General features: G+C 56.0%; 1 protein-coding gene across 3 annotated transcripts in view; it reads left to right on the forward strand.

The window, feature by feature from the left end:
- Window positions 1-12081, forward strand: part of SMOC1 (SPARC related modular calcium binding 1) — a 172362-nt gene extending 160281 nt beyond the window's left edge. For 2 of the 3 annotated variants that reach the window (XM_008248569.4, XM_008248571.4), the window contains exons 11-13: window positions 5848-6092; window positions 11139-11192; window positions 11699-12081. In XM_008248569.4, the coding sequence (XP_008246791.2) occupies window positions 5848-6092; window positions 11139-11173 (280 nt within the window). In that variant the 3' untranslated portion in view covers window positions 11174-11192; window positions 11699-12081. The remainder of the gene's footprint in view (window positions 1-5847; window positions 6093-11138; window positions 11193-11698) is intronic. The other variant, XM_008248570.4, reaches the window with a different exon arrangement.
- The last annotated feature ends 2574 nt before the right edge of the window (window positions 12082-14655 follow it).

The following is a 14655-nucleotide window of genomic DNA, read 5'->3' on the forward strand; positions in this document are numbered from 1 at the left end:
CTCTCTCTTGAGGTGGGGAGAGGGCTCCGTGGGGCCAGTCTAGGGAGGACCCTGGATCCTGTAGATTTCGCCGTCCCTGCAGGTGCAACAGGGCAGCCACTGAGAGCCCAGGGGCACAGCACCTACTGGTGTGGAACTGCACCTTTGCCTTCCAAACTCTGAAATTTGGTACCTTTTGGGTGTTTCTACGCCACACCCAAGGGAACTTGGTCATTCTACCTTCCCAGAGAATGCTTTTAGTAGTACCCCACCTATGGAGAGACCCACAGTGTAGCTCAGGGAGTGTAGTGATAGTGATCGTAAGGGGCATGACGTGCTCAGTGTAGGACCCCAGCCCTGGCCTGAATGAATACAGCAAGCTTGGTGTGCAGTGGGTATCTGTGTGAGAATGTGTGAAACAGGGTCCCGGGGCTGAGGCTAGCGGCAACCTAGAGCTGGAAGTGAGAGTTACCGAGGTTTATTTAAAAGTTGCAAGAGCTAGAGTGGGCAGAGGGGCATGGCTTCCAGGTCAGGGTGTAAGTGGCAGTCTGGAGTGGAAAGGACCCCAGAAAAGATGGCTTAAGACACTCCTGGGGACAGTGGGGGAGGCCGCCTTGCCCCACTCCAATCCCACACTCCTCTCTGGAGAAGTCGCAGATTCTGTGCAGCTGACAAAGACTTTTTGTGCCCTCTTTCAGACATGCACACTGCTTGTCGTCTACACCAGGAACCAGATAGGGCCCAGTCTTAACCAAAGCTTGCATAAAACGTGATAGGCACCCTGCTGTCTGCCTTGCCTGTGAATTAAGGCTACTGCCAAATCAGAAACGTATAGGGTTTTATTTTTTAAGATTTATTTTATTTATTTGAAAGTCAGAGTTACACAGAAAGAGGAGAGGCAGAGAGAGAGAGAAAGGTCTTCCATCTGCTGGTTCACTCCCCAGTTGGCCGCAACGGACGGAGCTGCACTGATCCAAAGCCAGGAGCTTCCTCCAGGTCTTTCCATGAGGGTGCAGGGGCCCAAGGACTTGGACCATCGTCTACTGCTTTCCCAGGCCATAGCAGGGAGCTGGATCAGAAGTGGAGCAGCTGGGACTCAAACTGGCACCCATATGGGATACCAGCACTGCAGGCGGTGACTTTACCCATTTCATCACAGTGCCGGCCCCGGAAATGTACAGGATTTTAAATTAGATGGCTTCAGCAGTTTTCTTATTTCTCTCCTAGCTGCTGCCTTTTGTCTCATTCCATCTTCCAGAAGCGTCATGCTTCAGTATTCTTCTGGACCATGGCTAGAGTGTCTGTCTCTCTAGATCAGGGTCCTTTTTATTTTTATTTTGTATTTATATGAGAGTCAGAGAGAGAGAGAGAGAGAGAGAGAGTTAGTTCCCATCTGCTGGTTATTCCCTAAATGCCTGCAATGCCTGGGGCTGGATCAAAGCCAAAGCTGGGATCTAAGAATTCAATCCAGGTCTCCCACATGGGTGGCAGGACCCCAATTACTTGAGCTATCATTGTTGCCTCCCAATGTCTGTAGTATGAGGAAACTGGAGTCAAGAGGAAGAATCAGCAGTTGAACCCAGACACTCCAGTGGGATGTAGGCATTTTAACCAGCGTCTTTCCCCCCATTATTTATTTATTTAAAAGGCAGAGCAACAGAGAAAGAGAGTAGAGACAGAGAGGGAAACGCAAAGAGAGAAGGGGAGAAGCACACTCATATACACACATACACAAAGAGGGAAAGGGAGAGAGTGTGTGAGAGACAGGGGAGAGGGAGAGAGAAGGAGAGACAGGGGGTCTTCCATCTGCTGATTCACTGCCTAAATGGCCATAACAGCCAGGTCTGGGCCAGGCCAGAGCCAGGAGCCAGGACCTCCATCTGGATCTCCCATAAAGGTGGAAGGGACCAAGTACTGGCGCCATCACCCTCTGCCTACCCAGGTGCCTTATCAAGAAGTAGCAGCAGGGACTCAAAATGACACTGATATCAGACGCTGGCTCACAAGCAGTGGCTTAACCCGCCGTGCTACAATGCTGGCCCCTTAACCAGCATCTTAACCTCCAGGCCAAAGAGCTGCTCTTAAATCATGGTTCTTGACTCGAGGCCGTGGATTTTGGATGGGCTTTAGGAAACCCAGTCACCCCCTAAAATCTGCAATGCGTGTGCCCATACATTTTTCTAGAGAAGGAGCCTATAGCTTTGCTTGGATTCTTAGGTGGACCCATGGTCCTCCCTGGACCTCCATGGACCCAAAGCTAAGAAGCTTTTACTCCAAATGCATTTGGGGTTTGGCCTGGCCAAGGTGTATAGTTCCAAAGTACAGCCCCAGTGCTCACTGACTTACAGGTAGAGCCGGGCTGAGTTACACAGAGGCTGGGAGAGTGGTTCTGATTGTCAAGGGTCTCCAGAGAGCCCCCATGCCAGCGGGCAAGGAGGTGACAGAGGCAGGACGCTCAGGCCCCAGGGCAGGGTGTCGGTGCTGTGAGGAGCCCTGGGCAGTGCTGGGAGTGGCCGTCCTGAGGAAGTGCAAGTGCGCTCTGCAGCCCCTGAGGCGCCCAGGCCGGGGCTGGGACCAGGAGGCCACAGTTGGAGCTGCAGCTGCTCTGTGCTGTGAGCCCTGGTGGGAGTGGGGAGAGCCGGGACCCGTCTCCTGATGAGGGGGACGGGGCAGGAAGGGAGGGCCGGAGCTGAACGAGGATGGTGATGATCGCTCTCTGGCATGGGAAGAAGCTCTCAGAGGCTGCAGTGTGGGGAGCCACTGCTTCTTGCCTTTGGCAGGGGCGGCTGGGGCGGGGGTGGGCTCTCTCAATGGCATGCTTGAGAACTGGACAGACAGGAGCCCCGGGAGCGCACGTTGGAGGCCGCGAGCCTTCCCTGGCAGGGCCTCTGGAGGGATGACCTCATCCCTTCCCGTCTCAGCAGCTGGAGGCTTATTATTCCAGCACCTGGGCAGACATGACGCGATGCCGTGCCTAAAGGTTAAAGGAAGAGCCGCCTTCGCCTGGAGCACTCGCGGTCCCCTGGCAGGAGGGGCGGGAGGGGAGGTACCCAGCTGCCCAGGGCGGCGGGGAGACCACCCCCTCCTGCACCACCTGTGTCCTTCCTGACGTCTAGAGGAAGGCAGAGGCCGTGGGGTGCTCCATGTCCATCCTGCATCCCGCAGAGAGCCTCCCGCCGCCCACCTGCTGTGCACTGCGCAGGGGGGAGGGGGCGCTCCCAAGAGAGGCAGTGTTGCAGGTGCACAGGTGAAGAGTCCGAGCACTCACAAGCCGTGTGTGCTGCACATGACAAAATGCAAGCTGTGTAGCTAGCAACTTCATGCCTGCTTCAAAGACCTCCCGAGCCTGGTTTCCATGACGGATGAAGCAGATTCGTGAAGAACCACAGGCGGCTGGCGGCTCTGCGTGGCTCCCTCACACTGTCCCCAGGCTCTCCCTGGGTCAGCCCTGTTAGGGTGAGGGCCGCCTGGCAGAGCTGCTCATTGTGCCCTCTTGGAATCCGTCCAGAATGTCCAGGGGAACCTGTCCAAGACGGAAATGCACTTAACTAGGGGCGGGCATACAGCAGGGATGACTGACTTTCCATTTTTCTTTATTTTTTAGAAAGATTTATTTGTTTATTTGAAAAACAGAGTGGCAGGAAGAGAGGGAGAGCCAGAGAAGGGGCTGGGGGAGAGGTCTTCCATCCACTGGTTCATTCCCCCAAATGCCCGCAACATCCCGGGCTAGGCCAGGCTGAAGTCAGGAGCCCTGAACTCCATCTGTGTCTCCTACATGCGAGACAGATACCCAAGTCCTTGGCCACCATCTGCTGCCTCCCAGGCTCATTAGCAGGAAGCTGGATCAGAGGCATGGAGTAGCCCAGACTCAAACCAAGCATTCTGATACAGGGTGTGGGCATCCTAAGTGGTGGCTTAACCTGCTGGGCCACAAAGCACTCCCTCTCTACTTTTTTTTGTAATAAAATTTCTTTTTCCTTGAACTCTGAGGTCACTTAAAGGGTGAGGTGGGCAGGGAGTTTGCTGGATCTTTCACAGGGGATAGGTCGCAGATGGGCCCCTCCCTTCTGGAAAAATCTGCAAACTCCAGAGAAAAGAGGGTGGCTTTGGCCAGCACCTTGAATAGTTTCTTACTATGAGCAGCTTCCGAGTGTGCAGGCAGTCCCTGACCCCTGCTTCAGGTCCCTGTGTAACAGCAGCCCCCCGTGCCCTCTTCTGAACCCTGGCACAAATGTGCTGTATCCCAGTGCCCCGCACATAAAGTATTTGGAAGCGTGGGACTCCCAGGCTCAACCGTGTTCCCCTTCCCAAAGGAAGCTGCTCAGGAATTTGAACGCTAGGGCCTAGATGATATTTGCTCAGGGCCAAGCCATGGGACCTGGAGCATTGAGAGTTGTGCGGCTCCATCCAGTCCCCCTTCTGGAATGGACACATCCTCTAAAGCTTATAAATGTTAGCTAGCACCTTAATCCTTTCGGGAAAAAGAAGGGGCAGACATAAATAGATAAGACAGATGGATGGGTCATTGCATGGGGTTATACAAGTGGGCACTGGACTCGTAGCCTCACAGTCAGATGCATGGCCTTGCTGGACGTGACCTTTACTGTGCATCTGGACAGCAGGAGGTGTTCCTGGTAACTCTAGTTCTGTATTTCTCAGTGGAATCCCCAGGGGGTGCTGGTTTACCCGTGGTTCCCTAGGTCCACTCCTGACCTCCCATCGGATAACCATGGGCTAGAGACTCCCTCTAAGAGGGCCTGGGATTGTCTGGTTTTAGAAGCTCTGCTTTTGTACATCTCGGTTGCCTTCTTCTCTCAATTCCTGCCCTCCTGGTGCCTGGCAGTAAAGGCCATGAACATTTCATCCTTTGCTTGTACCTGTCACTGGCTATTGTCACACCGCTGGCTCCGTCTCACACAGACAGTGGGCAGCTGGAGGACGTGGGTGCCCTCCCAGGACCGGGCCCGGCACTGAGTTGTGCGGTGGCCATAGAGCACCCTTTTCCATGGTTGCATCCAACCGGGCACACACATTTGTCTTCAGTGAGCACAAGGCCAGGAGAAGGGCAGCCCGGAACCCAGCTGTGGCTTACTCAGGTGAATTAAATCCAGCCAAGTTATTCTAAGCACCCGTCAGGTGCAAGAACTTTCCTGGCTGTGGCAGGTTCGTAAGGAGCACATCTGTGGCGTCCCTGGGAAAAGAATGGTCCAGTCCCGAGACAAGGGGAGAGGCCGTCTCCATGCTGCCCCGAGCTGAGTGCATCTGGGGTCTGTGGCTTGCAGAAGTCATTTCTTCCTGACGCCTGGCGGCCCAGCATGAGTGCTCTCTTAGTCCATTTTCTGTTACTGTAACAGAATGCCGGGTACTGAGTAATTTATAAAGGAAAGAGGTTTATTTTGGCTCCCGGTTCTGGAAGTTCAAGGGAATGAAGCTGGCATCTGGCAAGAGGAGGGCCTTTAGTGAAAGGCGAAAGATTTATATGATTTGAAGAGCAACCAGAGTACGAGAGGAGGGCCTGTACAGCTTAAACTCATGGCAGAGAGTAGGAGGACAACAGGTGCATCCAAAGAGGAGGGGGCACAAAGGAAGCCAGATGCTTTATAACAGTCTGCTCCTGGGAGAACAAATTCATTCCTGCGAGAACTAACCTTTTACTGCAATAAAGACTAAACTCTCTTAAAGGCTCCACCTCCCAACACCATTTCATTGGCAAGCAAATTGCAGCATGAGTTTTGGTGGAGACAAATCACATTCAAACTACAGCAAGCGCCCTGGCGACTGACCACCTGGGAGAGAATCGTGGCGGGATGGGTGGGTGGAGTGGCCGATGGTCCCTGCCAGATGCTAAGCTGTGTTCTCTGGGCCCAGATTCTCAGAGCCAGATCCCACCCACACCCTGGAGGAGCGAGTGGTGCACTGGTACTTCAGCCAGCTGGACAGCAACAGCAGCAGTGACATTAACAAGCGGGAGATGAAGCCCTTCAAGCGCTACGTGAAGAAGAAAGCCAAGCCCAAGAAATGTGCCCGGCGCTTCACCGACTACTGTGACCTGAACAAGGACAAGGTCATCTCGCTGCCTGAGCTAAAGGGCTGCCTGGGTGTTAGCAAAGAAGGTGAGTGGGCCCCTGGCCTTTCTGTACAGGGACCCAGGGCTCTGAAATGTCATTTATTCAGTGAGCGCTGGAGTCTTACGTGTTCCACAACTATTTCCTGGGATTCTGCTGTGTTTCATGCTAGATGCCTGTTACTGTGGTGGAGCAGACAGGTAAGGCCCTGTGTTCTCACAGTCTACTGAGGAGACAGGTTTTTAGTAAGTATTCCCATGCATTGTGATGAGGGTGTGAGGGTGTATTAGTTACGGCAGGCTGCAGTAACAAGTAGACCCACATGTATCCTGGCTCAGCAGAGTGGAGATGTTTTGTCGTGCCCATGGCATAGTTCAGCATGGTGGTGGTAGTTGTGTGTGTGTGTGTGTGTGTGTGTGTGTGTAGAGAAAGCCCTCGGAGTGGGGATGATCTCCTGTAGTCACCCTGAGATCCAGGCTGAGAGTGACTCAGCATCTCCACCATGTGGCTCCAAAGGTCACCCTTGGAGTCATCTGCGTTCCCAGTCAACCAGATGGAGTCAGCGTGGAGCAGTGGAGGGAGTGAGTTTCATGGCCGGTCTTGGGAAGGACATGCATTAGTTCTCCTATTTCGCTGGCTGGAACTCAGTCACAAGACCACAGCCAACTGTAAGGAGACTGGGAAGCCAGGAGGAGGAAGCAAGCATGGATTTTGGTGAACACCTACCTAGAAACCTCCGTCACAGTAGAACAGGTGGAGAGGATTGTGGGAACATACAGAGGTGGGTAGACAGCCTCAGGACACTTTGTGAATGGAAATGTCTAAACCAGGGCTCAGCAAACCACGGCTCACGTGCCTAATCTAGTCCGTGACCTGTTTTTGTGTGATCTTGCATTTTAAATATTTAGGTACTATTTTATTTATTTCAGAGACACCTAGGGCAGGGCCTGGGGGAGAGAAAGCTCTAGTGTCCACCGTTTCACTCTCCAATGCCTGCAACAGCCTAGGCTGAACCAGACTGAAGCCAGGAGCCCAGAACTCAATTCATGTCTCCTGTGTGCGTGTCAGGGACCCAAATGCTTGAATCCCCTCCTGCTGCCTCCCAGGGTGCAGCCTTTGCAGGCACCAGGTGTCTGCCCCTCCAGCACGGAATGAAGCAGCCAGGGAAAAGTGCGGGTCAGACGTGGTGTTTAGGGCACACCGGCCACCTCGAAGTCCCTCCTCACCCCACACTCAGCTGGGGACAGGACGGAGGTTCAGGTTACCTTCACAGCTTTGCCCATGGAGGCCTCTAGGGTGCGTTGCAATGCAGCTGTCATCCTTCTTGGCCCAACCTCTCTCCTGACTCCCACCGCAAGGCGAGACTGGGGAGACCAGAAGCTTAGGACGGTTGTTTGAACCCTGAACCTACTGCGTAGTTAAAAGTGCATCTGTATGTATGTGCACACGTATGTGTGTGTCTCTGTGTGCGTGGCTGTGTCTCTGTGTGCATGGCTGCGTCTGTGTGTGCATGGTCTGCGTAGTGTCTGTGCACACGTCTTTAGGCATTGTCTGAGGGTGCACATGTGCATGTCTGTATATGCACTGTCTAATATGTCTGCCTGTCTGTGCGTGTGTGTGTGGGGTGGGACAGAGTACGGCAGCAGGGGATGGAGGGTTAGTTTGTCGAATGGGTTGGGCAGGAGGCTGTGTGGATGCAAAGCCCACGGGGAAGTCCCGCCAGGCCGCAATTCTGCGCACACCACAGGGTGCGCGGCTCTAGGTGCACGGCTGCCAAGAGCGAGAAGCCCCTCTACATCCTCTAGTGTGTTCTGCAGGCAAGGACCTAGATGAGCCTGCAGAGGGCTCGCTGTTTCCTCCAGGCTGCTCGTGACACAGCGACCTTGCTGGCACTTGGCCCAGCCTCAGGCATCCTGGGTGACTGCTGTCCCTCCACGAGGAGCAGCCCAGACTGTTGAAGACAGTGCCTTGTGTGTCCAGGCCAGGCTTGAGGAAGCCTGAAGAAGCCAACGGGGTGGCTGGCTATCAGTGCGTCTGAGGAAACAGGGAGCAGACCCAGCCTTGCGATGGTGTGTGCAGGCAGAGAGGTGCAAGTTATCTGAACTCCCCGAGTCTCAGTGTTCCTATCTGTAGAATGGGAAGGAAAGCATCAACACCTAGATTTGGTTGAGGCTTTACCGAGTTGCAGCATGCCGAGGACATAGCACAGTGCCTGGTACACAGACAACGCACAGAAGGGGTGAGCACCAGAGGATCCCTCCAGCCTGCACTGAGGACAGGCCTGGTGGCTTCCCCGTGTCCGTCTGCTCAGGAGGTGGGCAGAAAAGCGGCTTGGGTAGATGCCATCTGTGCGGCTGCTCCGCGCCATGAAGCCTACACACTGGTCATCTGGTGTCATGGGGCGCCCTCTGGTGGGCTGACAAGGGCTTGCACTCAGGGGGGCGGGGTAAAAGCTAGCTAGGGGCCGGCTGTAGAGTATAGGAATGAGTGGAGTTTAGTTTAGACTGAATTTTTGGAAATGCCTTGGGATCTCAGATTCTTTTACCATCAAGAACCCTTGCCGGAGAAGTCTGGGTAGCACGGGAAGAGGCCATTCTGAGGCCCGGGCCTGTGTCTGCACTGGCCCTTCCCTATTTATAAAGCACCTGCGTCAGGGTGATTATCAGTACCTGGCCTAGTGCTCCCGTATTTCAGGAATGCTAACCCTCCCTCTGACCTGCCCGAGGATGCTGGCTGCCCTGGGCTCAGGCTTATCCTCTCGTCTGCCCTCCCTGGTGGTCAGAGTGTGGTTCTGCAGGCGGATGGCCAGGTGCGCGTTCACTTCCCCACGAGAAACCTGTGCCATCTGCGCGAGGCTCCTCGGCGTCTGTGAGCCTCAGTGCCATCCTCACAACGTGGGGACAGTTTTATCACTGTCAAATAGAGGCACTGAGGATTCAGTGATGGGACCAGGTACGGGGACCAGCAGTGTGCGCCTCTACGAAAGGGAACTGGTTTTATGCCTGGTGATCCATTTGGTTTCCTGAGCCTCATTGCTGTGGGGGACTTTGAAAAGTTTGTGGAAAATAGAATTATAGGATAAGTTTATACTGATGCAACAAATTCAGAAAGCTAAGTGTAGGAGGTGTTGCTCCCCCTCTTTGTGGAGGAACAACACTAAACCCTGCCTAGGCTTCATATCCGAGTCACGGCACCATTATGTCGCTCCCCGTCTTCGTGGGGGAACAACACAGGACCCTGCGCTGTTCTTTCGTCTGCTTGGCCCTTCCCGGGTTTGCTGCTGGTTCTTCCCGGGTTGGCTACCGACCCTTCCACCTTTGTGGAAGGGCGGTTCCCCCTGCCACTTTCCCCACTTCCGCGGGGGAGCGGCACACCGCCGGCCAGCTCTCTCGGGGGCTGCACAGGTGTTCCTTCAGATAGATGTTCCTGGTGCATGTTGTCTCTCTCCTCCTTTATAGTCCTCTTCCACCAATCCCAACTCTGCTACCCACACGCCGAGTACGCTGCTCTCCTCCAATCAGGAGCAGGTCCTGCTGTTTATTGGTTGAACTGGAGGCAGCTGTGTAGAAGCTGTTACTCCCTTCTCAGCGCCATATTGTGGGAGAGCGGATGCATACAATAAGTCTTAATTCGAGTAACAGTCTAGTCCGAGTTGCTCCCAGTTGCTCCCCACAGGAGGGCCTTCCAAAAGCACATGACAAAGTGTGTATTAAGAAAAACCTGGGTTTCGCCAGCACCGCAGCTCAATAGGCTAATCCTCCACCTAGCGGTGCCTGCACACTGGGTTCTAGTCCCGGTCGGGGCGCCGGATTCTGTCCCGGTTGCCCCTCTTCCAGGCCAGCTCTCTGCTGTGGCCCGGGAGTGCAGTGGAGGATGACCCAAGTGCTTGGGCCCTGCACCCCATGGGAGACCAGGAGAAGCACCTGGCTCCTGCCTTCGGATAGGCGCGGTGTGCCAGCCGCAGCACGCCGGCCACGGCGGCCATTGGAGGGTGAACCAACGGCAAAGGAAGACCTTTCTCTCTGTCTCTCTCTCTCACTGTCCACTCTGCCTGTCAAAAAGAAAGAAAGAAAGAGAGAGAGAGAAAAGAAAAACCTGGGTTTCAAAACTTGTTTGTCCCCAAATAAACTTTCTTAGTTCCATTCTCCACAGACTCCTTGAAGGCCCCTCATATGCACTGACCTCTCTGCCCACCACTGGGAGGAGCAGCTGTGGGTGCAGCTCAGCGGGGAGGGGCGGGCAGCCAGCCTGGCTCTGCCGCTGCCCCCTGCCCCCCAGGCAAGCCACTGGAGCGTTCTGAGTGTTCTCATCTGCAAGGTTGGACGCACCAATGCGCCTGCGTCCACTTCACCCCATGGTCTGCGCCTCTGTCTCGGGGCATAAGCCATGTTGGCATAGCTAGAGGGACACGGAGCCATGGCGTCATCACACAAACGCACAGCAATGAACGCTCCCCACGTCTTTCTCCTCCCGCAAGAGTTCAGGCTGCTCCCCAGGCGAGCCTGGGCAGGAGGCGGAGCTGAAACAGCACAGCCGAGGTCCTAATTCCCACTGCACAGAACAACCCACGGCTGGCCCGGCTTCTGGTGTGCAGGCCTCTGCACTCCCTGCCTCTCCATCAGGAGGCCTGAGCCCTGCAGAAGCAGGCTCAATAGCATCCAAGACCTCTCGGCACCCTCTGGGGAGGAGTGGGTGTTAGCGGAAGTGGGTTTGGACCTTCTGTAAGTCACTCAGCTGCCTGCGCCTCTGCTTCCACGATCTGTCAACTGGAGGCACCAGACTGGTTTGAAGACTCCACCTCCGGCGTTCTGGGACTTGAAGGTCTTGTAGATGTCCAGGAGCTGCTCACTGAGGGGCTTCCAAAGAGGCGCCTCAGCAGGGCCTGGCTTTGGAAGGGGGCTTTGCTTGGAGGTGTTGGTCAGCCACGGCGCACCCACGCAGACAGGACGGAAGCACAGCCACGCACCGCCTGGCTGTTTCCCCACCTCATTCTTCATTCTCGGGATAGAGAGGGCCAGGACCAGGCGCGGGCGAAGCCCTGCCAGCTCCCTGGGTCAAGGACCCTGCAGTGTCATGTGTTCCTATTCGTTGCAGGTGGTAGCCTTGGCAGCCTCCCCCAGGGAAAATGAGCAGGCACAAACCCTCTCAGTAAGTCGCCCCCGCCTGGCCTCCCTCTTCACTCCACAGCCCCCGCGAGGAAGCTTGGTGAAGGGATCGGCCCTTATTAGATTACCCCCGAGACAGTCATTTTCCGTTTTTGTTCGCTGAGGACAAGAGAGAAAGGCTGAAGTAGCGCTAAGAGGACGCTGCCGTCCCCACCGGTCACTGCCATCCTTGTCATTGCAGCGCAGCCTGGGGTAGTGTGATTTGTACAGAGTGCACAGCCCTGACCTGTGTGTACCAGGAGAGCCCTGTTCTCTGGAACCTCCGATAGCCATTGTGTGGCCCAGAGTCGATGGATACGCTGGGCGGATGTGCTAATGTGCACAGTTAGGCCACCTGTGCCCCACCCCGCCCGTGTCTGACAGCAGGTGGACAAGGCTGCTCCTGTGGGGAGTTGACACACAGTTGCATTTCTCATACCCCCAACGCTAACTTCTTTTTGCTTATACCCCCCCCCCTTTTCTGTACTCTCCTCCTCCTCCTCCCGGTAGGACGCCTCGTCTAAGGAGCAGAAACCAGAGGGCAGGTGCAGAGCCGAGGGAAACAAGATGTACCATCAGACCCCTGACCTCAGCGCTGCCCACGGCCCCGCCACATCCCCTGTAACATAAGTGACGCCCACCATGTTTGCACTTTTAATAACTCCTATTTGCGTGTCTTGTGTTCGGTTTCATTTTTAAACACCAGTATCTAACACCACAGTGGGAACAGGAAGGGGAAGAAAGACTGCTTCTTCTCTCTCTCATTGTAAGTTTTTGGATCTGCTACTGACAACTTTTAGGGGATTTTTTTAGGGGGGAGGCGGGGAAGGGTGTTGTTGGAACTGAGAAGAAAGAGATTTATATACTGTACATAAATATATATGTAAATTGTATAGTTCCGTTGTACAGGCGTTGGCACTGCTCTTCGTTACCCCCTCCCTCTCCCTGCTGCCGGTTGTGGACGCTTTCTAGAACCCAGGACTGTGTCTTCAGCTGGCCTGGACTCCGCTTGGAGACTCGCCTGGTGCCCGTACAGATGGGAGCCTGCGATGCTGTTGCAGACTCCAGCTGTTCGCTTCTGGTGGGAGGAGTGCACTGCTCCGGGCCATCGGCTGGTGAAGTCGGCAGGCCGCTTGGCCCTTGGCCTTCTCCAGGGCTGCTGGGTTGGGGGTAGATGGGCATTGCTCCGCGGGAGGAGGAGAGGCCGGGCGAGCGGGGCAGCCAGCGCAGGCCCCAACTCTCGCCTGATCCATTTGCTTCTGCGCTACAGACCTCCTGGGGCCTGGTTTGTTACCCACCAAGCAAATGACCCTCCAAGAACTTGCATTAGGAGAGGTTAAACATCTTCCACGTGGCAGGCATGAGAAGGGAGCCAAAGAAGAAAAGCACACGCAGCGGGGCCTTGATTTAGTGCGTTTAGCAGGGGTGGGGACGGTCCGGCCGCGGGGCGTCTCAGGCCTGTGAAATCACTGGGTCTGGCCCTGCCAAGGCAACCGCAGGCGGGACGCGCAATGCAATAAATCCCTAGCAGGCTAATTTTTAAGTTGCTGATCTTGTACGGCCCACGAACGATGCTATAAATATCCAGACGGCCCTTGGCAGAAAAGGGCCCCCCCACGCCCGCAGCGCGGGGCGGGGGACAGAAGGCCCGTTCTGGGGGGCGGAGCCCGCGGGAAGACGTCTAAGTCCCCGCAAACCTCCACACGGGGCTCCGGGACTTCAGATGGAGCCGCTGCCTCCGCTCGCCCGTCTCCCGCGTTGTCCTCAGCGCGGGCCACAGCCCGAGGGAGCTCCGTACCCAGCAGTTGTGTGTGTGTGTGTGTGTGTGTGTAACCCAAACTGAGGTTGCTCTTGTTCCCTTACATTTTCCTCTGAGCTCCCAGGCTTCGGGCCAATTCTAGAAGGAAAACTCTCGGGCCTTCTGCTTCTGCCTGCCCTAAAAGGACAGGGATACTAAGCAGGCTCTGGGGAAACCCAGGCCTGGCTTGGCAAGGCTCTGACCCGGTAGGGCTCAGGGAGATGCGCTGTGACCTCTCCGAATTCAGATGACCTTCAGACACAGCGCCAAGTGACAGCGCAGCGCCTCTTCCCGTGGGCAGCCCCTGCGGCGCGGAGGGAGCGTGGGGAGCCCAGGACCGCTGCCCTCATCCCACGCAAAACCTGGCTCATCTTTGCTTCCCGCCCAGTGTCCCTGGAAGGGCACCCACCTCGGCAGCAGGTGTGTCTGCCACACAGACAGGCTTGCAAGGCAGTGGTCTGTGAGCACTGCCCCCCCCGGGGGGCCCATGGCCTTCTGGGAATAGGATCTGATAGGGTCTCAGGCCAGAGAAGGTTCCAGCTGTCCTGCAGAAAGTCCTCGAGGGTGTCTCAGGGTGACATGTGGCAGGGTAGAGAGCAAGCCCTCGCTTTGGGCCTCAGCCAGAAAACTCGGCACGCTGGAGCTGGATGGAGGAGACCCCAGCCCCATTTCCCGGCTTGGAGGAAGCGTGTCCACATGGAGAGGGGCCCCCTTAGGGAGGCCAAAATCTTCCCCAGGCGTCGTCTTCGCTTGTGCGTGTAGGCCGCGTTGTGGTTTTCCTTTGTGAGGGAGGGGCGGGGTGGGGAGGGAGGGAGGGAATCTATTTGTAGCTTGTTTTATATAAAATAAAAATGGATGCACCTTGCCGTGGTTGCCGCGTTCTTTGGGTGGTCTCTGGGGGGTGAGACTCTGGTTTCTCCAAGCGCAGTCTTCCTCCCTGGCCGGGGTTGCTCGCTCCTCTCCTCCTTGCTGTCAAGGACCGTCCCAGCAGGGAGCCTGCAGGTGGCCCACTTTGTGGGAGGAGCCGGGCCCACCCCTTTGGGCTTTGCCTCCAATATGTGTGCATTGTCGGTCATGGTCATTCTTCCTCTTATCTCCGCCATGCAGCTGCCCCATGGGGTCCCCCGCCCCGTCCACCTCAGACCATCACTGGTGTGTGGGGAATGCTGCAGACAGAGCTTTGGGGGCAAAGCCAAGGGAAGCCGAGTCCATGGCCAGCGGGAGTTGGGAGCGAGGCCTGATCTGAAGACCCTAGGCTTGGCTCAGCGGGCTTCCTGCAGCTCTGGGTTGGGAGCAGACTCCCGGTGGGGCTCACGCAGTCCGTGGCCCAGTTCTGCAGGGAGTGAGCCCGGGCAGAGCCTGCTGGTCTGGTTTACGAAGCTGCAGGTCCACAGGCCGGGGCTCAGCAGTGGGCCCGGGCGGGGGGCGGGGAGGGCTGTCCAGCGCCCTCTATGTGACTGCCCTCTTTCCACACACAGCTGTCCGTGATGAAGACCTCTACACCCAGCCCCTTGAGAACCTTCTCCAGGTTCCTTTGGCCACACCCTGCCCCCTTGACCTCCGTCAGCGAGTAGAAGAGAATTCCCTCTGTAAAATCTCCCCCTAACGTTTCTCCCACTAAGTGTGGCCGCACTGCGCCCCTGCCCCCACCCAGGGCTGGGCTTTCCTT

This window comes from Oryctolagus cuniculus, chromosome 20 (assembly GCF_964237555.1).
Source record: "Oryctolagus cuniculus chromosome 20, mOryCun1.1, whole genome shotgun sequence".
Lineage (NCBI taxonomy): Eukaryota > Metazoa > Chordata > Mammalia > Lagomorpha > Leporidae > Oryctolagus > Oryctolagus cuniculus.